This window comes from Lepidochelys kempii, chromosome 18, assembly GCF_965140265.1.
Source record: "Lepidochelys kempii isolate rLepKem1 chromosome 18, rLepKem1.hap2, whole genome shotgun sequence".
NCBI lineage: Eukaryota > Metazoa > Chordata > Testudines > Cheloniidae > Lepidochelys > Lepidochelys kempii.
Genome location: NC_133273.1, coordinates 20093048 through 20119773, shown reverse-complemented (window position 1 = coordinate 20119773; position 26726 = coordinate 20093048). Strand labels below are relative to the sequence as shown.

The 26726-nt window shown below is 49.9% G+C and overlaps 1 protein-coding gene across 5 annotated transcripts; it reads right to left on the bottom strand.

The window, feature by feature from the left end:
- Positions 1 to 410: 410 nt before the first annotated feature.
- LOC140899951 (probable glutamate receptor) lies at positions 411 to 20182 on the bottom strand. Of its 5 annotated transcripts, none has more exons than XM_073316285.1 (11): positions 19919 to 20182; positions 16754 to 16862; positions 13513 to 13544; positions 9794 to 9856; positions 8878 to 9057; positions 7042 to 7268; positions 5567 to 5664; positions 4724 to 4941; positions 4076 to 4301; positions 3015 to 3262; positions 411 to 2044 (listed from the first exon to the last, which is right to left on the bottom strand). In XM_073316285.1, the coding sequence occupies exons 1-11, from the start codon at positions 20165 to 20167 to the stop codon at positions 1952 to 1954; spliced, it is 1743 nt and encodes a 580-aa protein (XP_073172386.1). In that variant the 5' UTR covers positions 20168 to 20182; the 3' UTR covers positions 411 to 1951. The 5 variants fall into 5 exon arrangements, with proteins under 5 accessions (XP_073172386.1, XP_073172388.1, XP_073172387.1 ...); XM_073316287.1 differs by having other exon boundaries at positions 8962 to 9057; XM_073316286.1 differs by having other exon boundaries at positions 16754 to 16859; positions 19919 to 20015.
- Between the last annotated feature and the right edge of the window lie 6544 nt (positions 20183 to 26726).

Below are 26726 nucleotides of genomic sequence, written 5' to 3'. Positions count from 1 at the left end.
CACGAAAGCTTATGCTCAAATAAATTGGTTAGTCTCTAAGGTGCCACAAGTACTCCTTTTCTTCTAACATTTTTAGCATCCCTTATGCTTCACCCTCCTGTATATACTGTTAGGTGCCAGGTGCAAAGAGACTCTACAGATGTTCCTACTACCACAAGGCAATGCATGTTTCCCAAGTTTTGCAGTTGCCAATATTCAATATGTTACTGAAATTGACTGTCCCTCTTTACCCTTTCCCACTACAGCCAGGCAAAACTAGCAGCAGATATAAGGCAGTATATACAGGAGGGCAATGCATATGCTGTGTAACATGCTCTGCCACTAAGCCCAGCTCTTCTGATATGCGGAAAGGCAACCAAAAGTCTCAGAAACCAAGGGTAAGAACAATGCAACTTCTGTTGGATCACAAGTTAGTTAAATTGGCCCTGCTGATTTAAGAGCCAGTTTATTTTAGTTGATTTACCTCATTTTATTTAGTTCAAGCTCAGCATAACTGAGGCCGTTAATATTCCATTGCAGTCACTCTTTCCACAGGTGGCTGATATTGAGTCATTCAATTTGAAAACCGCAGGCAGCAAGATTTGCACCCTCCCCCGCCTCTCCCCCCCTTTTTTTTTAAATAGTCAATACATTTTCACTGGGAAAAAACTCACCTTCGTGTGGTCGGTGAGTGAGACCTAGGAACTTGAGACTGGAAGTTTTGCATGAGAGTGAATCTCAATCATTGTGCCCTTCAACATGCTCCTGGCTAGCATCTCACTTGGAGGAAGTTATACTGATAAACATTGGCAGGTGGCAAGCAGCTGCATTAACTTAAAGGCTAAATATCAGTTTGTTTTTTAATAGAGCTGTTCCCATGCTCTGGCTCCGAATAAGTGTATTTTGTCTAGCAAAGCTGTTCTTTGATACTTGTTATGTTTTCATTATTCAAAGCTCTGTACAGACACAATCTTTGTCATACTGAAAAATGGCAGGCAGTAACCTGGGCAGCACCATGGAAAATGCTGCTTATTCTGTTTTACACTGCTCTCAAAGTCTCATTCTAGAGTCTCCTAAGCTTGGTTCCAGAATATTCACACTGATCCCCTTGACTTGCAGCTCCACGTGTCATTCAGTTTTGAGCATTTAAAATGAACAATTACCACTGATGGAGGTTGCTGGCTTGACAGCCACAATCCTCTGCTGCGTCACAGAGCAGGGACAGCTTACATGCATCACTCTGAGCTGCAGGCTCCACTTCTAAAGGTGCGTCTACACTGCAGCCGAGGGTGTGACTGGCACAGCCTGCAGACAGACTTGCAGTAGCTGGTACTCGAGCTAGTTCACTCTACACAAGCTGCTAGTCACATCCCCAGCTGCAGTGTCGCCATATGCTAAGGGTATGTCTACACTGCAGTCAGGTGTGACGGGCACACACAGACTGGCCACAGCTTCACTTCTAGTTATTTGAGCTAGCTTGGGTAACATGGGCTAACTGCTTCAAAACATACCCCAGCATCAGCGGGAGGGCTGTCCAGCCCATGCTGCTAAGGCTTCACTGCGATGGTTAGGTGCTGCAGTCACACCTCCAAGTCCAGTGTAGACAGAACCTTGTATGAATGAGGTGCTCATTCTCCACGTTTGCTCAATCCTCAACCTTTGAGCTGTGACTGTTTTACGAGGGCCACCCGGTAGCCATCAGATGCTGACATCTTCAGTAATCATTGCTAGGCTGGATTTAGTGCTCTAGAGCGGCCAGGATCTGGAGTCAGGCCTCTGAGCTATTTAGTTCTCTGTCTGCAGTTCAATCGTTATAGAGATTGACCTTTCCTAGTGCTAGGGGAGCTACACTCTAGGTATACAGAGATACAGTACCAGTGCAGAAAACTCATGCAGAGAAACAGCTACTACTGAATACACACACTAGGAAAGAAATTGATTAACACGGAGACTCCACTCCCTAAAGAGGTTCTTATGGTTTAACCTTCTCTGGATTCTCTCTTGCACCTTCTTTTATTCTGAACCGATGACTCATCTCCTCGATGAGAACAGAGCAGCAAGATTTCTGAAAGATATGAAGGGGGTGGGGGAGGAGAAGGTGTTCCATGTGACCCAGAAAAGTCCCTTTTAATATACACAGGGCCTTGGTTGTACTAAGGAATCAGCTGAGCACAACAAGGCTGAGATCCAAGTACAGGAACTGCAAGAGCTGTCTTTTCTTTGCATTCATTCCCTTACTTGTCAAAGCATTCGTTAGAACTACTGGTACTTTAGAACAAATTTATCATTGCCAAGGAAACAGGACAGAAGTAGCAAATAAAGTGGGTGTACTGCCAAGGCTTTCCACTTGCACTAGTTTTACGGCAGCATAACTTAAGCAATGCAATTGACGTTAACTCTGACACACACTCGTCCTCTGTCTGTCCACAGCAAGTTAGAAGGCACACGGATACTAACTATTAACGAGAGTTAAGAAAAAAAACTTGATTTTTGTTTATCTTCTCCAGTTTATTCCCTAAATAAATTCGTAACCCTCAATGATATCATCACGAATCACAGGCTGTGGAAATGTTATAGATCATCATTCGAAGTGAGGAATAAACAGATTTCTTTCCATAATGGAGATCGTAGTTTTGTGCAAAGATCCATAGTAATACAGAAAGATGTTTCTAAGGATACATCTATACTGCAGCTAGAGATGTAATTTCCAGCTTGAGTAATTGTAGCCACACTGGCTTTGACAGAGATAACAGCATAGCAATGGTGTCATGGGCTAACAGCTCATGGACAATCCTGTCTGAGATCCTAGGTACATACTCAGACCCTAGCTTTGCGACCTGAGCTGGAAATAACTTCTCCAGTTGCAGTGCAGATCTACCCCATGTCAAATGTTTTCCACCAGGTGGGGTCCAGGACACCGCTCTGACTTGCTACTTACATCAGAGGAGGTGCAGCTGTACTGGGGGTAGGGATCTAGGTCCATCGCATGAGAGTAAAGCTGTGCAAAGGTAAGGAGGTGTCACAGTGCCACTTACCTTCTCCCGTTCAGCAGCATGTCGGCTCTTGTTTGACAACTCCACCAAAGCCACAATCACTCCCAGCACGAGGCCAATGGCAAGAACCAGGAAAAGTCCTCCCATGGCTTGCGGTTTCAGAGGACTCCATGTGTCCGGGCCCTTATGGAAACAGGTGGTTTCCCACCACTTGTTACGTAGGTAGTCCAGGTCGCCTGACTCGCCCAGTTTCAGCACAGCAAGGGAGAGTTTACTGGCCCACGGTGATCCTGGAGGGTAGCAGAGAGAAGTGAACTGGAGCATTATACGACACTTGCACAACTTACTGCTAGCTGCTCAGGCACAACCCATAAATACGCAGCAGGCAGTCGGTTGGCTGCTGCCTACCACCTCTGGAATGGCTGCAGTCCAGGCATATATTGTGTGTGTAATTGTTGAAGCTTTTTGAGAGGAAAGATGGGATAACCATGACAGATAATGTTAAATCTTTGCATTTTAAAAACAAACAGTCACATCTCAAAACAGCCATGCAGTAGGAGCGGCTGAGCTGTTGAACAGCTATGCTATCCTCATGCCAGTCCGCCTAAAAAAATAATGAAAGAGATATAGGGAAAGGCAATGTAAAAAATACAGGCAGAACAGCCATTAAAGAGAACAATCATCAAAGCCTTCCCAGCAAACTTTTACTTTTTTTTAAAGTCCTTAGTATGCATCGGCTGCTATTCTGGGACGTTGGGGCTACAGAAAAAAAATTAACCAATCACTGACTGGCAGAGGATTCTTTAGCCTCTAAAGAATGAAGGGTCCGTGTCAGAGAGCAAAACTTTGTGAGCCCAAAGTCATCAGCAGAATTAATATGTTGGATATTGACGTTGCTTCGGGTCACGGAGCTCCCCTCGGAGTCTCATGGCAGGAGAGGCTGTTTTGGACCTGGCCCATTGAAGTTTCCTATGTCCCATGGGCCGGCAGAAGGGCACTGAAGTGGATCTAGAAATCAGGGGTTCTTAGCTCTGTGGCACAGTTACTGCAAGTGAGTTGAAAGGAGCTGGCGGGGTGGAAACAAAGCAGCAGACATGTCTCACCCTTTGCTGTGGCCAGGCCGAATCCCCGTGCTCCAACAACCTCGGGAGCCCTGATCAAATTGCAGTGCCTGGCTGCGAGAAGATCTTGGGATACAGATTCCCCAATGAAGGCATAGTTCGATTCCAGCACACGCTGAACCGCCTCGTGGTAGCTTTTGACTAAAACATGGTCTCTCCTCTTGTCCATGTACTCATAGATCATCTGATGGATGGGATTCCTGGAGTTCTGCAGCCCACAAAGTAAAGCGTCAACCTCGCAGTGATCAAGGAAGCGGCTGTACAAGACCGGTGTGCACCAATTGCAAAATAGCCATCTGGAGAAGATAGTTTAAACTCTCTCTCCCATTGAGCCTCTGCACTGAGAGCTGCCAATGCACTATCCCTGGTGGGGAAGTTAACCAGTCTCTCAGCAAAGTACACAGGTTTCAGATAAAAGGTAAAGCGTCACCAGGCAGACCGGGGATACACAGCTTTAAAAGTCAGCAAGAATTGAAGTGGGAACACACCCAGCCTATGCAGGAAGCTCACTAGCTAAGCAAAAGAAGCTCATCAAAGCTTGGCTAGCACAAGCTGTCTACGTGCGGAGTCTGACTCTGAGCACAATCGCAGCTCCTGGGCTCTTAGGGACTCTACAACAGGGTCAGGCACCTTGAAGAATTGAAACGTGGAGGAACTTTCTACTGTCCCAAACTCGATCTCTCTCTGCTTCACGAGATCTTCAAAAGTCTGGATTGGAAGCGGCTCGTTCCCAGCACGCAGCAAGGCGGTGAAATTGGCAATATAGGCAGCCAGCAGAGAGAGGGTGAACAGCCACCAGATGGCAGCAATGATTCGCCCGGACAGTGCTTTGGGATGAGGTGCTGCACCTGCAGAGGAGAGAAGGCAGCTGCAGGGTTCGCAGCTTGACACGCTCACGAAAGGGACAGCGCGGGCAGCCGGGAGCGGATCCATGTATTTAAAGGGACTCAGGGAGCTTGAAAAAGTGCGTTTCTCTTTATTTAACGACACTCGTCCCGATGGAAACTTCCCCGGCAGCGCTAGAGCCCAGCACACAGCAGCCATGGCTAGTACATGAGCCCTGGACAGCAACTCAGCCTCAGCCCAGTCCACCCACCCGCTGCACGGAAACCACACCAATGGCCAGAGGCAAAGGAGAGCCTGGCACCCTCTGACCTCAAACACCGGTGTTCAGGTAACGTCCCTTCAAACCACCTCCCACTGCAGCCAGACTCCTCCACCCCTCCGGTACTCAAGCAGAGCGATGACTAAGGTACTGTCTGTGGTCCAGTGGGCAGAGTTAGTGCTGCAGGACGCCCTGCTGAGATGGCCTTCTCCATCAAAATCAAACAGGCAGGGCCATCCATAGAGCAGAGCATGCCAGCCGCACACAAGGTCTTTACACCGCGATGGATGTGGGCCGAAATGGTGCGATCGGCTCCCTGACAGCTGTAGGTTTAACTGGTCACACCCACAGCCCCACTAGGGTCCTACCTTGCAGGGTAAGAGCTCCCGCTCCAAACCAGAGGCTGTTCAGAAAGGTGAAGTGGTTCTCCTCACTCTTGGGTTCCTTCCATTCACAGGGGCTCAGCCTATGGAAAGAAACCAGGTGTCACAACAGTCCTGCCAGCATCAACCGCAGAGGGGCCGGGGTTGTTCCGTGGCCCACACAGCTCCAGTCTATGATTCAGTGACTGCGTTCCTGTTTGGAGCACCCGGGCCATGACCTTGGAAGCGACCAGCTGATGCTGCCCTCGACCTGGGGTGCATCGCAGCAGTGAAGGCTTGGGACGGGTGCATTGCCCAGAAACACAGACAAGCCTCCTTCTCCCAACCTGGCCACGGTGGCAGCCAGCTGGGAGGAACAAGTGCTGGGCTGCGAAGCTGGGCCTTCCGCAGGGAGTGGGGCGGCACTGAAGGGAAAGACCTGGTACAAAGCGAGCGGTGTGGGCCCCAGCACACTGAGATCACTCTGCCCTGGGGGCATGAATGGTGGCTGATATGCACTGGCACTGGGGTTGCTTAACTGCCCCAGCCTATGCCCAGGCCAAGGGAGAAGAACGAATCCAATGAGGCAGTTCCAAGTGAGAGAGGCAGGAGGGGGAACAGCTCAGATGATCACCAAGGCCTCTGGTTACTGGGGGGCTGGGCTAAGAGTGGCCCTGTTCACATCCTCAACTCTACTGAAGCAGTAGAGATGGGCTGTGCAGGGTGCTCGGGACAGGAGGCGCAGCGAGTGGATCTGTGATGACATGGATTCCACAGGGAAATCCCAGCACAAGGAAGGCAAAGCAGCAGCTGCTGTTCTAGCCTGTGGCTGCAGGGGGGCCACGCTGCGGCTGGCTTGGAAGTGGGGAGTGAAGTTCTTCCTCCCGCATCATGCCTGGATATCCCTGCTCTGCATGGGCAGGAGAGGAGAGTAGCGTGACCAGAGGTCCCAATTTTATAGGGACAGTCCCGATTATTGGGTCTTTTTCTTATATAGGCTCCTATTACTCCCCACCCTCTGTCCCAATTTTTCACACTTGCTCTCTGGTCACCCTAGAGGAGAGAGAATTCCACCCACTGAAGCCAGTGTGAGTGAAGCACCCAGAGGTGAGTTGCGCCTTAGACACAAACATAGTCAGGTTTAAGGGGAGAGAAATTAACTGGGATGAAGGTGAAAGCACAGGGATGAAATTTGTGTGTTTAAATGGAGCATCCAAAGCTTCTTAGAATGTTAGAGACATGCTGCATGTGACTATCTAGAGGGGAAGAGACCCTGATTTTGCTGAGATCTCTCAAGTACTGTAGGCCTTAAAAGAGACACTTTATCTGCACTTTTAGCCCAGTGAGCGGTTCTGAGGTGTGCAGAAGCAAATACAACCCAGTGCTTTGGCTAGGAGTAAGGGTCTGTTCGGTGCCTGGGGAAAGCAATAGGTCCCAGAGAAAGCCAAACACATTGTACAGAACAGCAGCTGTATTTTTACCTGGCTGCAAGGAAGAGGCAGAGGCAGGTCAGCAGGTAAGCAACCATCAGGCCAGTCCAGGTCTCCTTACTGAAAGGAGCAAGGAAGCCGAAGAGAGAAGCACCCTGGGAGGCAGCATCCTTCCTGAGCAGGATCCCGATCCCTGTGCCCAGGAATGGCATGGTGAAGGAAATCACCTCTTCCCTCACTGACGTGATCGTCAAGGGAGCCACAGCGAGGTCTGCTTCCTGCAGGACAAGCCGTGATGTCTCAGCAACCCTTGGGACACAAGCTGGAGGAGTCTCAGTTCCCAGTGGACAGGTGGCCACCGGACAACCCCCATCACTGTCCCACTTAGCAGCCTACTATTTGCCATTCTGGCAAGCCATCCCCATTTCGGGAAGAGCCAGGGCTGAGAAGCAAGTTGTGTCTCCCAATTCTCCAGGCTGCAGCATTTACAGGCATGAATCATAGAATATCAGGGTTGGAAATGACCTCAGGAGGTCATCTAGTCCAACCCCCTGTTCAAAGCAGGACCAATCCCCAACTAAATCATCCCAGCCAGGGCTTTGTCAAGCCTGGCCTTAAAAACTTCGAAGGAAGGAGATTCCACCACTTCCCTAGGTAACGCATTCCAGTGTTTCACCACCCTCCTAGTGAAAAAGTTTTTCCTAATATCCAACCTGAACCTCCCCCACTGCAACTTGAGCCAGAGCCAGGATTTGGAGAGCTGCAAGTAGGTACACAGGGCCAGACTCAAGGCAGCGTAGGCTCTAATTTGCAACTTGCCACCAGGTGGCAGCACAGGACAGGACAAGGCGCCCATTCAAACGTGTCCTTAACTAGTTTATTGTAATAAACCCAAAGAGGCCTGCTTTCTCCCTCCCTCCTCCTCCAAAATCTACCTGGAGCTACATACACTTGGGCTGGCCCTTTATTTCTGGACCAGCCCTAGCATGTATTCAGATAGATCCATGGAATGTGAAAAACAGGAAGCGTACAGTAAATGCACCCTTGTTGAGCAACTGCTATGACTGTTACTCTGTTACTATGCTGTTACTCTGAAACCTGCTATGACCAAAAGTTTTCAAAGTTACTCATGTCGGTCCCAGGAAATCAGAGAGACAAGGTGGGTGAGGTCGTATCTTTTACTGGGCCAACTTCTGCTGGTGAAAGAGAGAAGTTCTTCGAGCTACACAGAGCTCTTCTTCAGGTCAAGAAAGCTTGTCTCCTTTACCAACAGAAGCTGGTCCAATAAAAACTGTGACCTCACCCACCTTGTCTCTTTGAAAGTTGGCAAGTGAGTTTGTCCCAGCCTCCAAGGCATTTGCATCAGTTTCATTCTGACTCCATGATACCAGCTAGCAAGGGCTGCACCTCGGGTGTATTTCAGCCAATTGTTTGGTTTTAAGACAGTTTCCTTTAAAGCCTTTATCTTCGGCACATCAGACTGAATGGAACACTGCGGCCACTCGGTTGCAATCCAGTACCTCTCAGCAGTCCACGAGGCAGCACAGCCTAGTGGTCTGAGCACAACACAGCAAGCCAGGAACTCCCACTTTCCTTTGTGGTCTTGTGCACAGTCATGTCCCATCTCTGTGTCTCAGTTTCCCTATCTGAAGAATGGGGATAACACTACTGGCCTACCTCACAGGGAGGCCTCCATGCCAAATGCTTGCCAAGTACTGCGTGAAGAGGAGATGTGCGCTAGGCACTTGGATTGTTAGTGCTGAGGTGAAGTGGGAAGGGTGACAGCTCCCTGGGGTTGTCAGGGAAACAAGAATCCCCGGCGGGGGATGCTAACGTGGTTGTTTCCACCCCCACACCTGGGGAAGTTCAGCCCTCCCGAGAAGTCACCTGCCTGACGATCTCGCCGACCATCCCGGTCCAGTTCCCACTGGAGGAGACAGCCCCATAGCGGCCATCTTTCACTATTGTCACCTTGTAGTTGAAGTGCAGCTTCTTGGCGAGCATGTCCAGCAGATCCAGGCAATAGCCCTCCAGCTCTGTGCCTCTTGCCATCGCATAGGGGTCTTGCTGCACGCAAAGGGGCGGGGGTGGGGGGGTGGGGAGGAGAAGGATGTTTGAAACCAGACAGCTCCACCATCAACAACCAGGAACCGGCTGTGAGATCCTTCCCCATTTCAGCAGCCTCCACCCCCCTCGGCCTGCCAAACCCCCAACAGATGGCCACCTGCAGATTCAAGACCTGGTGACAGAACCCAGGATTTAGCTGTGGTGCTTCCAGGGCCTGGAAATCTGCTCCCCACACACCTCCTCCCTGGTAAGAGATGCTAGCAGTCACTCATTCACATGAAACATAGACTCCCCCAATCCTAAAGCAGGGCGGCCTCGTTTTTTACCACTTAGGCTTTTATTTGCTTTTCACATGATCTGTCTCTGCTTTTGAGCCTCCTGACAATGCTGAGCGACAAGCCTGGGCACTACCAGATTCCGCTGCGGGACACGACTCAGTGGGCATTGGCCGCGTCTAGCTGGGAACAGGCCCAGCTCTCAAGATAATGTGTGTTTGAAGGAAGCATCCACCCAGCCCTCCTGCTGGATTGGGTCCATTCTGTCCTGGAAGCCTCCAGGCACTCTTCCCTCTAGCCTGTGCTAGCTGGTACCTGAGCGCCCTAGAAAGACTCACTGAAGACAGACAGAGGAAGGGAGTTTGGTCTCAAAAACAGACGAAGCCACGTGCAAGCCTAGGGGTGGGATGAAGAGAGTCCGCTACCCCAGCTGCTAGCAGCAACACGCTCCTTGGCCTTACCAGGATTGTTGTGACAGTCAGCGTCTGAGGATCCGTTGCCCCTTGTCCTTCCTCATCGCCACCCTGCAATGCAAAGCATTCAGGGTGAGCAGCTGGATCTCAGCCATGAAGTGCGCCGGCTCAGCCCGACCCATTGTTATTGTACCTAGGGGCCCAGTCACGAACAAGACCCCATAGTGCGAGGCACTGTACAAACACAGAACACAGACGGTCCCTGTCCCAAGGGCCTTACCATTTAAATGGTACCACAGAATTAGCAAGCCTGCTTTCAAGCTGTGGGAAAGCAAATGGCACATGCCATCAGGAGTGAAGGGACGGCTGCAAATTCCACTTTCCACCCATGCATCGAGGGTTGAATGCTGGCACGTTCCTGACAGCAATGAGTGAAACTGCCCTCTCTCTGCTCCGTCACACATTGTACCAGGGTCAGCACGGTGTAGTGGACTTAGGAGACCTGCACTCTATTCTCAGATCTGCCACTGGCCTGCTGGGTGACCTTGGACAAAACATGTCTCCTCTCTGTGTCTCAGTTTCCCCACCTGTAAAATGGGGATAGCAATACTGCCCTCCTTCATAAAGCACTTTGAGATCCACTGATAAAAAGTGCTGCATCAAAGCCAGACACTTACCAACACGGCCCTGCAAAGTGCTGGATAAATACTCTCCACCACCACAAAAGGTGGAAGTTTAATATCATTATCCCCATGTGGGGAAACTGAGGCACACGGCAATGCCAAGGCCACCAGAAAAACTAAGTGTCTCCTTTCGAGGCGCTCAGCATAGAAATGGGAGGAAGGGCTCGATCCAGCAAAGCAGACTCATTTCTGCTTTCTGCACTGGAACTCCGGGGTAAAGGCATCTCACAGGCATGTGTTAAATGGTTCTAATAATGGCAGACTCACCGCTGGGGTTTATCCGGTTCACACACTAAACACCTGGCGATGCCCCCAAGGTCCTCTGTGCCTTCCCCGCTGGGGCAGGTGGGCACCTTGCAGCATCAGAGAGCCACACTCCAAAGTATGAGGTTTTGCAGCAATCCACTTGCCACATGGTTCTGCAGGAACACAGGCCCTGGTCCTCCAGCCTGCAGCCCCGGCACCAGGGGGCCATGTTCAGGGCAGCCAACTCTCCATGCTGTTGCCAGCACTGAACGTCTAGATTTAAAGGGCCAGATTCTCAGCCGGTGTAAGTTAGCACAACCCCACTGCAGTCAATGAAGCACCACAGCTCTTCACCTGCTTTGGAGCGGGCCCAGTGTTCGCAGCGATATGTCTCCCCCTCCCACTCGACTCCGTCACCTGTCACTCGCTCCCCAATGGTAATTAATAAATCACAACCGTTTACTTTATCGTGTGTTGCCAACATATTTTACCCAAACAAAAAATCACTTTCCATGTTGTCTCACTTCTTGGGATACACAGCACATACACATTCTTTCAAAAACGATCAATTTACACTGCAGACAAAACAGCTGGAAGCCAATTAAGGCCTCATTAGAGCTCACTTCCAGGAGGCACAGAACGGCAGGGAGCATTAGATAAGGGGGAGGTAAGGAAAGCACAGATTCAGTTCTGCATGGAGCACTGAACTGGAAAACAGTGTTTTCCTACCTTCACAGCCCTCGCACGGCCACCGTCGCAAGGTTTTAGGGCCAGAACCTGACCCATTCTAAAGTTCTTCTGAGCTTTGCCTGAAAACAGGCCAGGTTCTATAAGACGTATTTACATCTGCTTTGCTGCCAAAAGAAACACCAAGAGCTACTATTTTTGCAGGAGGTGCAGCAGAAAAAGGGGGTCTGATCTGCCAGGGTGTTGAGTGCCCCTGGAATGGAAGGAGCTGGGCACCTCCCAGAATCAGGGCCTGAGTTGGGTGCCATCCGTCAGCAGCGAAGGAAGATGCTGTTCTAGAAGCAATGCTGAAATTGCTACTATCGCACAAAGCGCTGCAGAAGTCAAACGAGCTGCGTTCGTTTCAGTCCCATCGAAAGAACTGAACGAGAAGAAGAGACAAAAACTTGCCCAACGGGAAGAGTCGTATTGATGGGGAGAAAATAAGGGACCCTGCAGGAAGCTGAAGTATTTATTTTTGTAATCAGCAACACAGCAGGAGAGTGAGTTTGTGTGTGGGGGGGTGGAGGTTGAGAAAACCTGGATTTGTGCTGGAAATGCCCCAACTTGATGATCACTTTAGATAAGCTATTACCAGCAGGACAGTGGGGTGGGAGGAGGTATTGTTTCATGATCTCTCTGTGTTTATAAAGTCTGCTGCAGTTTCCACGGTATGCATCCGATGAAGTGAGCTGTAGCTCACGAAAGCTCATGCTCAAATAAATTGGTTAGTCTCTAAGGTGCCACAAGTACCCCTTTTCTTTTTGCGAATACAGACTAACTCGGCTGCTCCTCTGAAACACAGTGAATGAATCCATCTGTTTATCTACCTGCCTCCCTGTCAGAAGCAGCACAATCTGGTGGCTAGAGCACCAGCGTGGGAATTTGGGGTACGTCTTTACTGCAAAGAAGTCCCCCAAACCCCACAGCAACTGCCACGAGCTTGCAAGGCTCACGTTACAAGGCCAAAAATCGCAGTGTAGATGTTCCTGCTGGAGCTGGTGCCTGAACTCCAAAACCCACCCCCTTCACCAGATCCCAGAGCTGCCTCCAGCCAGAATGGAAGCATCCACACGGCTACATTTAGCCCCAGAGCGCCAGCCCGAGCCAGCTGCCCCAGGCGCAGCCTGACTGGCACAAGGGGTTGTTTTTTGGAGTGTAGCCATAATCCAGGAGAGCTGGGTTCTGTTCCCCACTCTGCCCTCTGTGTAACCTTGGATAAATCACTTCCCCTCTCTATGCCACTGTTTCCCCTCCCTCCCTTTTTGCATACAGCACCATGCCCAACAGAATCCCTAGCTTGGCTTGGGCATCTAGACACTATCTAATATAAAAATAATAAAGGGCATGTGTACCTGGCAGTTGGAGTCAGGTAGATACATCCGTGCTAGCTTGAATCTAGCTGGCGCGACTCAAACAGCAGTGAAGGCATGGTAGTGTGGACCCTGGCTCAGACCAGGAACGCAAGTGTGGACCCGGGTTTCCAGGCAGATTCATGCAGCACATGCTGTCATGTCTTCATTGCCAACCTGAGCTGCATTAGCCAGATCACAGCTAGCGTGGGGATGCCTACCCGAGCTGCTATCAGACCTGCAGTTTATTTCTAAACAGGATTAGATTTAATTAGTAAACGTCCTTTAATTGCCTATTTCTTCCTTCATGCAAAAACCTGGGGCACTGTCTCCCCTTTCCCCTGAATTATTATTAATTGAAATTATTGGCAGTTAAAACACAACTTGAGGGCTAAGAACAAGGATTTTGTGCGTGTCTGGCTAAAAATGCAGCATTCCATCATGCTGAAAAAACAGACAATCCAGTGTTTGTTCTGACCCTCAGTGAGGAGTTTATTTCCATCGTCCTGAAATAATAATAGCTGAAGGTTGGTTTTTCCTTGAGGCTTATTTTGATACGGCAAAAAATTTAAAATCCATTAAAAAAAAAAAAACACACACACAGGAACCGATGTCATTAACCATGAAAATTAATTACAAAAATTAATCCTTCCTGATCAAACTTTATGCACTGACAACACTAATACCAACAACCCACTCTGGAGTGAAACAGGCCTTTTCACATGAACATTCACAGCTGTGTACTAACAAACTGACATACCTTACTGACAGCATTTCCAGTCTCGATAGCTCCTGCAAATACAAACAAAATGTTCTTGGTGAGGGTTACTCTGCTTTTAAAGGGCAATGATCACATTTCCTAGGGGGGAATTCGATCCAGGGAATGACTCTCCTTGATTTCAGGGGGCTCTGTATCAGGTTCAGAGTTTGGCTTCATGACACTTGATGGGTTTATTCTGTGTGCTCCCTTGTTCCCACCACACTGTTAGTGGGCAGCAAATACCTACAGATACATGTGGCCAAATGCCACAATCCCAGCTGCCACCAGTACGGAAAGCCCTAAATGTTCGCTCCAGGAAAGGGTGCCCAGGGACCTCACCTGCATCCCTATGGGAAAGTCTTGTTGCAGCTGATAGTGATGGAGACACGTTCCCTAGTGTTTTTCAATCATCTTCGCTATGAAATTCTGTAGGGGGGGCAGGAAGTTATTAAAAAAAAACAAAACAACACCCAGACATCAGAGCGAGGCTCCCATACTCTCCAGTTGCATAGGGCTGGGGCAGCAGAAGGCACCCGGCCGTGCAGCCACCAGGATGGAAGCAGGAATCCTTCCCCGCCATGCCCCATTATGGAGAGCCCATTGGCCCTGGCATGGCATGCAGGGTGCTGGGAAGATGCCGTGTCTTTGAAAAGAGTGAAATGAAGACAGGGACCCCACTGATGATGGCACTGGGGAGAGAGAAGAACGGACTCCAGCCTGAGCTGCTGCCTCACTGTGCCACCCTCGGGAGCACACAGAGCAAAATGCCAGTTACTGCTGCAGGAGTTTTGTCTGGTGCGTGACAGCACAGCCTAGTGGGCAGGGACTCAGGAGACCTGGGCTCTATTCTTGGCTCTGCCACTGGCCTGCTGGCAAATCATTTCCCTGCACTGTGCCTCAGTTTCCCCATCTGTGAAATGGAGACAACGACCCTGCCCTCCGTCGTAAAGTGCTTTGAGATCTGTGGCTGAAAAGTGCTGTATAAAAGCTGGACACTATTATTAGTGGTGAGATCAGGACTCCTGGGGTCTATTCCCAGCTCTATCACCTGACCTTGAACAAGTCCCTTTGAGCCTCAGCTTCTGCATCTACAAAATTACAGCTAATAGTCACCTCCCACCCCAGGATTGCAGTGCTAAATGGAAGTGCTGGACTAAAAGTGCAAACAGTCCAGAGCATCGTTTACTAGCTGCACAGAATCAGTTTTCCACGGGAAAACACAAGCCTGTGTTTTGGGATGAGAGAGATACCGACCTACCAGCCTGCAAGGCCAAACCCCGAGCAGAATTCAGAGCACTTTCAAATGGAAGCTGCTGGGCTCTTTCATTTAACAAAGGTTCATCAGCTTTGCCTCTTCTGTTCTCAGGCTGAACTCTAGCTTAATGTAGAACAAGCCCAGCTTTCTCCTTCACCGCTGCAGTTCTCTGGGGAGCTGGAACCTCCTCAAAGGAGCTCTTTTGTTGTTTCAGAAGTTAGAGCCAGCACGAGTTCCTTTGGGTTCCTTTTTGAAGAGTTTCTTGGAACTCTTGGAACAAAACAAGCATCTGTGTTGAAGTATTCAGCCCCCCTGCAGCGGCGCTGCATGGGGCCGTTCAAAACTCTCACTGTCAGAGCCGCATCCAGCTCTCACTGTGTGAAAGGACGGTAAATAACCGAGCGGGGTAGCACTCACGCCAAGCCCAACAGCAACATTTGCACCCAAATCCACGGCCGGCCCTTTGTGAGAATCCAAGTACACAGCACAAAATGAAGGGGGTAGAGGAAAACAGAGACAAACGGGAGCTGTGAGCCACCTGGACACAGAGCAACCTGTGCTGGGGAGGGCTGAAGCGCTACGTCTAGGCCACGTAGGCGCTTGCTCCCTGCCCCTTCAACAGCAACAGGCTCTGCTCCAGGGCCAAACCGCCACGGCCATTTCCCGCCCGTGACGAGGGCGCAAGCCACGGAACGAGACGTGGGTTCCAATTTCGCAGGCCGCAAAGGGAGGGAGGCTTTTGGGGCCTAAGCCCGTCTCCAGGGAACCCAGGAGAGGCCAGGAGCGGGGGAAGGGACAGGATGAAGGGACTGTGCTGCAGAGGGGACACGTCCAGCTCCCATCGGCGGTGTGGGCCTGGTGCTCCACTGGAGGGCAGGGGGGAGCCGGAGGGCTGCGACATGCATTGACTGTGCATTTTGGGGACAGCAAGACCAGCAGCGCCTTCATCCACCCCGCTCCGTGCCCCTGACCTCAAGCCTTTCCCAGTGGCAAGAGGCCACCTCAGCTTCCTCAGCAACAGACCTGAGATCTGAGAACTGCAGGTCTCGTATTCTCAGCCCTTACCCCATCCGGTCGACATGCCACATGGCACAAGCGGCCTGCCAGAGGAGACCTTAGCCCAGGGCTTTTCCGTTCCGCACGGGCAGTGAGAGACCCTGCACCACTGTTCAGAGGAGGGGGCTTGACCCAATTTCCTGCCCCCTCCCTGCTTGCCCTAGAGCTTGTTCCTGAAGCAGACGACTTGGGAGAACCTAGGAAGTGGAAGGAATCTGAGCAGCTGAACATCAGCTCCCTTGGCTACACAAGCCCCCTGAGCAGAGGAGAGTAAACTGGCTCCTTGTGCAGAGGGCTGAGGGAGGGGTGAACCCGTTCCTCACTGTGCCAAGCCCCTGCCAAGCTCCTGTTGCTGTCTGTGGATAGCACTAGGGAACGCAGCATCAATTATCCACAAACCAAGCAGGGCTTTTCTCTCCCTCAAACACCTCCCTGGAGCCCCTGCGTCCCCTCAGGGACACACCATGCCCGGGAGGCCTGTCAGAATGACTGCTTCCCGTTTCACACTTCCCTTCCAAGATGCTAACAAGTTACATGAAAATACCACTGGCAAGGGGCAGGCTAAAGTGGGGAATGCTGGGGAGATTTTAGCTACAGACACCTCACTGATGTGGTTTAGCAAAACCCAGCCTCCCTTCCCAGTTCTCTCCAGCCAGTTTGCCTCCTGGCCCCACTCATCCACTCTACAACCAAAACGGGGTTAGCCACATGTCTCCTAACCTGGTGGCAGCATGGTTACAAGCTGCAGTGTAGAAGGCACGTGGCTGCATCCCTGTAGCCAAGCTAAAGCCTTGGACAGAGCAGAATACACAAGGGACAGTCCCGTATGCTCACATCAGTGAGGGAGCTGCACAGATGACCGCATCCCAAGGTAGAGTGAGAATGTGTCTGGATGGTCCCTCCCACGTCTGGAGCAGACTTTGCTCTCACCTGCCAGGCGCGATCCCCCCAGGAGCAGCAGGCCCATCGTCACGCACAAAGCCAAGCGAAAAGCTTCCTCCATCAGGGCGGAAGCAGCTGGTGCCCAGAGGGAGCCCTGCTAGAGACAAAAGGCAGGTAGGGTAAAGTCAGTTTCACAGTTCACTAGGGCTGGGTAAATGTCAGGGCATCGCTGATTTTCTGCATTGTATTTTTAAAAATCTCTGACTCAAAGGGAGGTCTCCAGGGGAAAGTATGACGGCTTATGGGACCAGGCACCTCAGTGACGGGTCACCAGTGCATTTCACTGCAGCAAAAGGGCCAGGACATGCCACAAGCAGGGTTCTCCAGTCACCGTTCTTGCATCAGAAGGAAAGGGGAAACGGGAGGACTTACATTTCCTCCTCTGGCACAATTAGCGTGCCGGGGCAGAAGAGAAATGGCTGCAGATGTGTGTGGTAATGAGGTGCTAATAGGAAAGCAGTGCTCCTCATTAGCCTGCTTGGGCTGGCAGGAGGAAGAAAGCAGAGTGAGCGCAGAGCAACTGGACACAGGCCAAGTACTGAAATCTTGCTGGTTTGTGCTGCAGCCTGAGTTGCAATTAGGGCAGGATAAACAACAAAAAAGGAGGATTTGTTTTCTGGGATTTCAGAATTACAAGTGTCAGCTTCAAGCAAAACTTTTCAGGGATTTTTCACCAAAATGTTTTGAAGTGAAACATTTTCATTCTGCACCAAACAATGAACAAATTTCATTCTGAATTGTTTCCTCACAAAACTGGAAACGTTAGAATGTTATGAAATTTTTTTTTTAACAGAAGTTTTCCTAAAGTTTGAAAAGCCGTTTGTCATTGAACAACTTTGATGAAAAATTTGCAACCAGCTGTAATTGCAATGACAGATGCAATGGTGCTGTATTATGCCAAGTCACACAGACCATTGCAAAAGGCTCTAGTTCCTCTATTGCCATAGCACGAAACCACAAAGCCAGTGCCTGCCCCAGAGAGCTCACACCCCAGGAAATTATACAGAAGAGAGGGCAAGATGCTGTAATCTTGGAAATGACTCGCTCCCTTAGTGGTTTGAGCACAAATAGCTGGTTAAGAGACAAGGTAAGGAGAGGGATCTCTGGTCCCCCGTCCATAGAAAATAGGGCAGAGCAGCTAGCTAAGCCCAAGATTTTCAGAAGCAACTTGTTATTTTGGGTGCTCAATTTGGTGCATTTTAAAGGGCGTGATCTGCAGACAATGGAGCACCTGCCCTCTGGAGCTCAGGACCCCTGGCGGTGCCTCACGCAGGGCACGCAGTATCCAAGCACCCAAAATGACTAGCCACTTAAAAACCTTAACACACTTTTCCAAGGCCCTGCCCACACTGCTGAGTTACCAGGGCACAGTTTGGTAGCATCAGCCGCCTCTAAGGTTCCCACCACCATCGCCTCAGATCTTGCTGGAGAGGGTAGATGGAATTCTCTGGCCCGGACACATGGCCCAGGCCACCTCTCTGGGGAGAAAAATAGGTTTTCTCCCAAAGCTGATTCGCTCTCATAACCCCACCTCATTGGCTGAATGAACTGGGTCTGCACAGCCTCCCAGATCAGCTCCTGGCCCCCCTATCCCTAGTTCAACCCTTAGCCCAGGGAAGAGACACGTCTCTCAAATTTACCTTGCTCCGAAAAGCTCACCTTCTTTTTCAACTGGACAAACAGGCAGCAGCTCCTCGTGTTTGAATGCTGGGCTCAGGACTCATGGTCCAGTTCACACAGGTCAGATCTTGAGAGAGGGCTGGATCCGGGGAGGTGCTGAGTGGCTTCAGTTCCCATTAACTGCGGGACTTAGCACCACTCAGGATCCCAACCAGAGAGACTGCCAGCTTGACAACCAAGAGGGTCCCAGCAAACCTTGGTGCTGGACAGACTCACAAAGCTCCCCCAGTTGTTCGCCCAGTGTGGGAACTCACCAGGGGAAGGGACCCAGGGCTAAAACAACAAATCCAGTCCTCCCAAGTGCTAGCAGCTCCCACAGTGACTCATTCAGCACCTGTGCTTCCCAAACTGCCTCTTAAATGCTTCCATTTATATTTTACTTCTTCCTCCCAGCTCTAGTGGCGCTCACCCCCAGCCCGGGATCCCGCACACACTCAACAATACAAAGACACAGTTGTTTCCCTAGCGGATTCCCTCTAGGTTTTCCTTCTCCCCTCCAAAGAGAGCAAGAGGAGCTGAAAGAAACCAAAGCTGATGCAAAAGCAGCCTTTCGGGAGTAAACATTACAGCTGCCTTCTTCATAAAGAGACTTCAAAAGTGGGGTTTGATTGTTAAATCCCAAAGGCAGGGCGAGAATTCAGTCTGGGGTGCACACCTGGGTTTCTGGAAAATCACTGTGGGGTGGAGACTGAGCAGCAGCTGCAGTTAGCTGTTGCCAGAACACCAGGTAAATCAGCCACCACTGCACATAAAGAAAAAAAACAGTCCCCACCCGGGTTACACTGCAAATTGAGCTCTCAGCCGTTTACAACAGAGCACATACAGTAAAGTGCTGGATTTATTTCTAGTGACTTGGCATCTCCACTCAAGGAATATCCTGGATTTGCGCTGGTAGTGAATTGCCTGTGCCTGCCATAAGCAAACAGCCTGGTGAAATGCTGGTTAGCAGGAACAGATTCCAGCTTTTCCAGCTTCTTACACTCAGGAATAAAACCTGGGAAGGCCATGCAAACATGTGTCATGCTCCACTAGGAAACAGTGTGTGACTTGGTCCCAGTAAGCTCAGGCACAAGGGGAAGGAAAGCCCCAAAGGGTTTCAGGGCATCCCAGTCTCCAGAAAGCTAGAGAGGGGGCTAGAGTAGAGCGACACAGCTCTAGGGAAACTGGCTTGGAGTTAGCACTACTGTTGTTCACAGGGAGAGGGCTAGTCACTTCACTAGAAGCAGGAGGGGAGACAAGCGGAGCTGGTGCGCAATCTTCGGGGGCTTTCCCCTTCTACAAAGAGTTAACAAATACAAAAGCTGTCAGTATTACCAAACCACCGTTTGCAGAGTTCTTGCAAGTTGCCATGTTCGCTGCCAAATCTAGCTAGCAGGACAGAGGACCCCAACGGACGGAGCTGAAAAGCCAGCTGCACACCTGGCCTTTCAGCTAAACAAGAAGAGGAGAAATTCAAGGTAGCGTCTCACTTACAGCGATTCCCTTTGCCTCTCCTAGACTGGTTTGTCTGCCAGGGGACCGCAGCAGAAACGACTCTGAGCTGGGATAAATCGAACATGCAGGCTGGCTCGCCCCTTCCCCTAGATAAAGGGTTGGACTCAGTAGGAGGAGCCAGGCGAAGGGGACTCCAGCAGGGAGAGTGCTGGCTATTGTTCCAAGCACGCAGCAAGAGCCCCTTGATTCTGGGAAGGCGAGAGGGGGCTCACGCCAACGCAGTGTCATACCAACAAAGTGGAGGGCTCAGAAGCAGAGTGCTCCAACAGGCAGGGTGCTGGGCTCAGACTCAGCAGACTCGGGTTCTGTTCTGGCTCTGCCACCAGCTTGCTGAGCGAGTCTGGGCAAGGCGCTTCCCCCACTCTGTGCCTCAGTTTACCCTCCTGCTCTTTGGCTGGCTTGTCTCCTTATACAAGTTCATCGGGGCACATAGAATCATAGAATATCAGGGTTGGAACGGACCTCAGGAGGTCATCTAGTCCAACCCCTGCTCAAAGCAGGACCAATCCCACATCTAAGTCACTAAGGCTATGGGCTGGGCTGTCTGACAGGTCTGTTATTTACCATAGTGTTCAGGCCTTCCCACAGCATCAGGACCCTGTGATGCTAGGTGCAAACACAAACACAGTCCCTGTGCTGAAGGGCTTCCAGTGTAAGGCCACAACATGTGGCCTACAAAGACTGGGGGAGACCATCAGATGTGTAGAACATACTTCTCGGGATAAACCCCCCTCGCTGCAAGAACGTGCCAGGAGACAGGCAAGCTGTCACAGACCAAAGGGCTCACGGCGTTCACAGATGAACCAGGGCTGGCTCTGAGCAGCGACCGCTAGAGAGTTCAGTGACTTTGCAAGAGAAAACTGATTTGCAGCAGGTGGGTCTTGCCTCTAGCTTTGCATGTTAACAGCCCAACTTTCAGCCATGTAAAGCGCGCCCGGACCCCAAGGTGACAACCACCTTAGGACACTATCAAACAGCGAGCTGATAAAGCAAGGTATGGTTTGCTGGGTGCTCCTTGCTGCACGTCAGGCGACGGGGAGGCCCTCGTTACTATCTGAAGCCTCGTTGCCCCTCGTTAATCAACTGTTTAAGTGAGGAATTAAATTGTTTTTTTATTAAAGAATTTATTATAATTATATATAAAAACTGGCAAAGTGATTGAGAGTTTGTAGGCGTATTCACCAGTGTTTTGAAACACGCTATAAAATATCTGATCACACACAGATTTGTGTGAAATCCTGCCCCTGCCATGTCTCCTTTACCAATTTCCACATCAGAAAGAGCCAGCCTGGAGCGCAGTGCTATCCAGGCAGAAACGCTGCTTTGCCCGGTAATGTAGGTACATGACCCCTGGACGTTTAAATTCATACCCACTTGCAGGAACAGAGTTTCCCTTTCATAGGGAACTCAATGCAATCTGGTGCAACGCACCTTGCAAGGCAGTTGAAGTGTGAAGGCTACAGACCTGGATTAGAAGGCACAATTCCTGCTCCAGGGAGCTGCTGCCCTTCACCAGGGTCCACTGTCGCCCCTCTGTTGGGTGGTACCAGATGCCCACGGCCTTGCAGGGTGGCTTCCCAGAAGACGATACATCAGCGCTGTGGAGGCTGGCTTTAGTTGTACACGTACCGCAGCCCGGAAATGAGGTGGTCAGAGAGCGAACAGGGCAACCCCTTGTGGTAAGATGAGGCCCTGAAACATAAACCCTTGTATCAGAGGCCCGGTATGAGGCCTAAAGCCTGAACTAAAGGAATGGTCAAGACTTTGTTAACATAAAGCAAAGTTAACCTGTGAGCCAGAGGCAGGCCCTGCTCACAGAAGCGGGCAAGGAAAGAGCTGATGTTGCAAAAATACACATACCTACAAGGTACTGGACACTAGAGGTACAAACATGTGCCAGGATGGTACCAGAACACTCCGATACTCACACATTCCACACAGATAACAAGGAACAGGCGGACCCATCCTAAAGACAGGGGCAAAAGGGTAATATGAAGGCTAGAGTTGTTTTGTTCGAACCAACATGTACAAGCTGATAGGCAGCACCTTACTATATGGAGGGGTTGTACCTCAATACGTCAGGAGTGAGGTGTAACTTGTTTGTACCCGTGTATAAGAATTTACCCCTGAGAAGTTGTCTTGTCACGCTTAGGGGGCAGCGGTAAATCCCACCGCTGACGGAGTTATCCATTGTCAGGGAGCACATATGTACTAGCAGAACTGTACACATCTGATCTGGGGAGCGAGAAACTGTGTTTCGTTTGGCAATAAACCTGGATGGGTGCCTTCGTACCTTATCGGAGTCTATGGTCATTGGGGGTTCTCTCGGGTCTGCTGTGTCAGTGATCTGCAGAGCCGGGGCTGCACACAGAGGGAAGACACCCAGGCAGCCGACTGTTATCAGCACTGAACAGAGCAGAGCACCACACCGGTGACATCTGACAACACCCCTTCTTCCAGGAATCTTGGCCCACCACCGTTCCTAGGGTGGAACTCTGCCTCCAGCCTTGGCTCTACTCAGAGACCAAGGCAAAGAGCGAACTCCTGCTGCCACTCGGCCAGCTCCAGATCCTTCAGAGCTGCCTCTACATACACCTTTGCGTAACAGAATGGTCAGTTCAAGTGCATGAGCCAAAGCCCATTGAAATCAATGAGTCTTTCTAGTATCTTCAATGGGTTTTGGATCTGGCCCTCCATTGAACAGACAGCACAAGGAATGACAAGAGACCATGGTGGATGAAAGTAGGGGCAGGAAGAGAAAATGCTCAAATGTTTTCTCATTCTTATGGCTGCAGTGCAAGGGTCAAAGAACCCTGAGAAGTGGCGTCAGCCATGGCTCTCTCCTCCTGGCTCCCCTGCAGGGGCAGTCCCCAGCTCCTGTGGTTGGCACAAACACCTTTTTCCTGCAAGAGGCTAAGAAGATCATCCCTCCATTTGTTTTTCACTCTCTGCTCCCAGGAGTCAAGCAAGAATCCAAGCAACTGGGGAGGGGGGGAGTAAGCAGCTTCATGCTGGTTCTTGTGAAATTTTATGGGCTATAAGAAGATGTAAATTATGTGTAAGATTCTTCACAGCTGGTGGCAAGTAAGGGATAATCAGCTAATAAGTAAAACCAGGGGCTGCTGCGCATGTTTGTGCTTTGCCAAAATGAGTTTTTAAAAATACAATCAAGTGCTCACCATCAGCAAGGCCAAACACTGAGCTACACAGGGGGCTTGGAGGACAAACACTCAGCCAAACCCTGAGGGGGAAATAGCTTGTAAAGTGGAACCACTGGTCCTAGTCGCAGGGGTTTAATGAATTGAGCAGCATGCAAGGCCTCATGGCAAGAACTGAGGGCAGGGGAAAACTCTTGCTGTCTCTCCACATAGGCTCCTGGCTATTCAAGGCAATGCTTTTGCCTCTTCCAGCAAGCTGCAGTGCTGGGTGCATGTGATGCCTTACCAAGAGGAGCTAGGAGGGACGAAGACCAGAGCATCCTGGGAAGACCCAACTGCTGTATCTGGTACAAATATGGGGATGGATCAATTGATGATTCCTGTCCTGTTCATTCCCTCTGAAGCATCTGGCACTGGCCACTGCTGGAAGACAGGATACTGGGCTAGATGACCTTTGGTCTGACCAAGTGTGGCCATTATTATGGGCTCCAGACCAAACCATTTCTTTTTTGGTGTTTAGAGGGATGAAATATTTTGTTCTAAAGGTGTGGGTGATATCACAGCATCGAGGCAAAATACTTGCTTGCACAGGCAACCCTGCAGGGCAGCAAGGTGACTCTAGATACCCATTACCTCACGCCTGCTCTTGTGATTCTACCTCACTCCCTTGTCCCTTTGCATCATAGCAACAGGTGGTGAAGACCCTATTTTCTTTCCTGGGAGACAGACACAGCTGCTCAGGGCCTCCATTCCCCATTGCAGTACTGGGGTAAGAATACATTCCTGGGATGCTGCAAGACCTAGACAGGGCATAGAATAGAAATGGATCCAACTCACAAAACTCAGATCCAAGTTTCCTCAGAGTGGAGAGGTGCTTGGATTTGGGATGTGACGGATAGTCCAGCCTTATGTTTACCTAGGGCCCAGCCTGCAAGGTTGGGTCTAGGTTCAGATCCATATTATAAGAGGGGACCTGGAATTTGGATTCAGACCCATTTGTGGCAGTCTGAGTGTCTTAGGAGACAGGTGCTGTATAGAAGCGCAAAGCGCTGGCTTCTGCTCTCTTCTGACAGTTCCATTCTCACGCTGTGTTAGTCACAAACTCTGGAAAATTCAAATACTAATAATGGAGGATTCACTGAGCTTGGGGATGGCGGGAAGACGCATTTCCTGCTATGTGATAACTCTGCAGCCGCTCGCACAGGTGGCACATTCGCAGAGGAGATGGAAAGCCAGACAACAGAAGCTCAAAGAGCAGGATATAAAAAGCAATGGATGTGTAACACTATTTATCTCCTACTGTGCCTGGCGGGTGCCAGGGTCTCTGAGGAGTGGATTAGGAGAGCTTCACTGAGTTTTTATATACAACACTGCAACTCTCACCAGTGTAATGTCCTCACAGTGCTGTCTCTCTCTCTACATGCCCTTGGAGTAGCTTTATTTACTTTGGGCACAGCTGACCCGTATCACTAGTCTGGCTTGTGCCTCAGTAACAGCAACATTGTTAATACAGTTCCATCTGCAAGGCCAAGTTCTGCATTCTGTTACCCCTGTGCCAATGCTCAGATATCAATGGACTGGCCCGGGTTCGACTTTGGGACAAATTAGTAGACCATGAGGTTTGCCTGTTAGTAATTGAGGATGGAATTTGACCTGCAGGGTCTTAATTAGTGATGATGATGCTTGAGCCAGAACGAACTCCACCTCTGATCACAAGTGCAGGTTTCAGGATTGGTGGTTGTCATTTTTTAAATGTGTAAACCAGGTAGGGTGGAGCTGGAAGTCAGTGGAAAGTACTGAACCAACATGATGCTATTGTAGGACTCACATCTCAGAGCAGAATGGCAGTGTCCTCTCTCTGGCCTTTCCATTATTGGCCTTGTGGAAGGATGCTGAATTCACCTGCCCTTGCTGCCTACTTCCCCTCTGAACGCCTGCTGCCATTCCATCTCTGGCACTTGCCATTCTGCTGCACAACAATCCAAATGGGGCCCAGCAGAACGAGGTGTGTACAGTATCTGCCAGGGCTTTGGGTTGTTACATGGAGTTAACAGTATAATGGGGGTAGTTTCTTATATCTCCCCGATAGATCTCTGAGGCCAGAGAGCGCTGTAGAACCACTTCACCTGTTATAGGAACGGGAATGTTTGCAGCTACTGATCATTCATGATTATTATTGATTACTTCAGATGTCCGGGAGTGAATGATACTGGCAAGGCAGGGGGTGTCCCGTGACTGCTGCTAATTACAATAATCATCATAATCTGACAGTTAATTTGTGCTCTATTTGTGGCATCCTCCCTTTTTAAAAGTCGATTGTAACCTCCATCGGGCAGGGCCTGCCTTTTCATTCTGTCTGCTGGTATATTGACGGAAGGGGAGATTGATCAAAGGCACATAGTGCAATTAGACGCCCGCCAACTCCCAGTGGAAGTCAGTGGGGTTTGGGGACCTGGCTCCCGCTTATACCTTAGAAAATCTCCCCCACCTGTCCCACAATTTTTTAGGCAACACAGTGGGTGACAGCACTTTCCTGACTTCCATCCGCAGATCAGCTCTGGACAGCAGCATCCAACCAACCGAGCAAGAATGCAGAATAGGACGCAGAGAAACCAGTGTGCTAGCCAAGAAGATTAAACGCGAGGAGAGAAATTAAGGCAGCTTATTAAACTTCTGTAGACACCGTGAAAGAAAATCCCACTAGAATAGATACTTGAACACATCATTAAAAGTCTTCTATGTAGCAGCATTCACTGTCCCCTGGGTTTACTGGAACACGGCAAACCGTCCAAATGTGCTTAAGAGACAGTTGCTATAGACCTACAAGCAGGTGACAAAATCCAAATGAACCAGAGGGTGTTAAAACGATATGCAGGTTTCATAACTGTGAAAAAAGCCAAGTGGCTGGAAGTGGTTCATGGTTTTGACTTTCATATTGTGCATTAGTTAAATAAAAAAGTATTTAATCAGTTGAATACAGAGAATCAGATTATGAAACTAGATTAAAAAAACCTCAAACTAAAATGCATTTTAAATGCCTCTCCCCATTCCTTACCTGAACCCAGCAGGGGAGCTTAAAATAAACTATTAACATTCTTAAACTGACACACTCTGCTCTATGGGTGTCTAGTTTTAAGTACAAAAACATACAGCTTTTCAGCCCAATGATAAATGGCATAAGAGTCCAACTTGGTGTCTTGTGAATATTAATGGGAGCTGCTTTGTGTTGGTGACAATGCGGGACGAGTCCTGGCAAGTCACGCATTCCGCTTTGCCAATCGGCATTATTCTTCAGAGATTCAAAAGATCCCATTGGGCCACTTCAATAAGCGTTACCATAGTCCCTGTGCCCTGGGAGTCTAGTAAAACTTTTGTCCAATTGGCATTTGGAGTGATAAGATTTCCATCTGGGGAGATTTAAGTATGCTAGACTTTGCTTTATGATAACATTTCAATGTCACTTTAAAAGCTCTGTCAGAGAAGTTAGCCTCCCTAAGCTGTCCCTCTATGCATTGTGATCAACAAGTCACTAGTGATCATCCAATAAAGTGGCTTTATGATCCAATATCCGGGTCTGAAATGCCTGTGGCCAAATTGACCCCGACTATCTGTGGATCCGACTCCATGAG

Excerpts from the sequence above, each read along its gene's own strand:
- LOC140899951 (XM_073316285.1), bottom strand. The coding sequence starts at position 20,167 with ATGACACTGCGTTGGCGTGAGCCCCCTCTCGCCTTCCCAGAATCAAGG. Across the intron at positions 16,863-19,918 it reads GAGAGGCAAAGGGAATCGCT|CAGGGCTCCCTCTGGGCACC; the intron begins GTAAGTGAGACG and ends TTTTGTCTCTAG. Across the intron at positions 9,058-9,793 it reads TGACTGTCACAACAATCCTG|CAAGACCCCTATGCGATGGC; the intron begins GTAAGGCCAAGG and ends CTTTGCGTGCAG.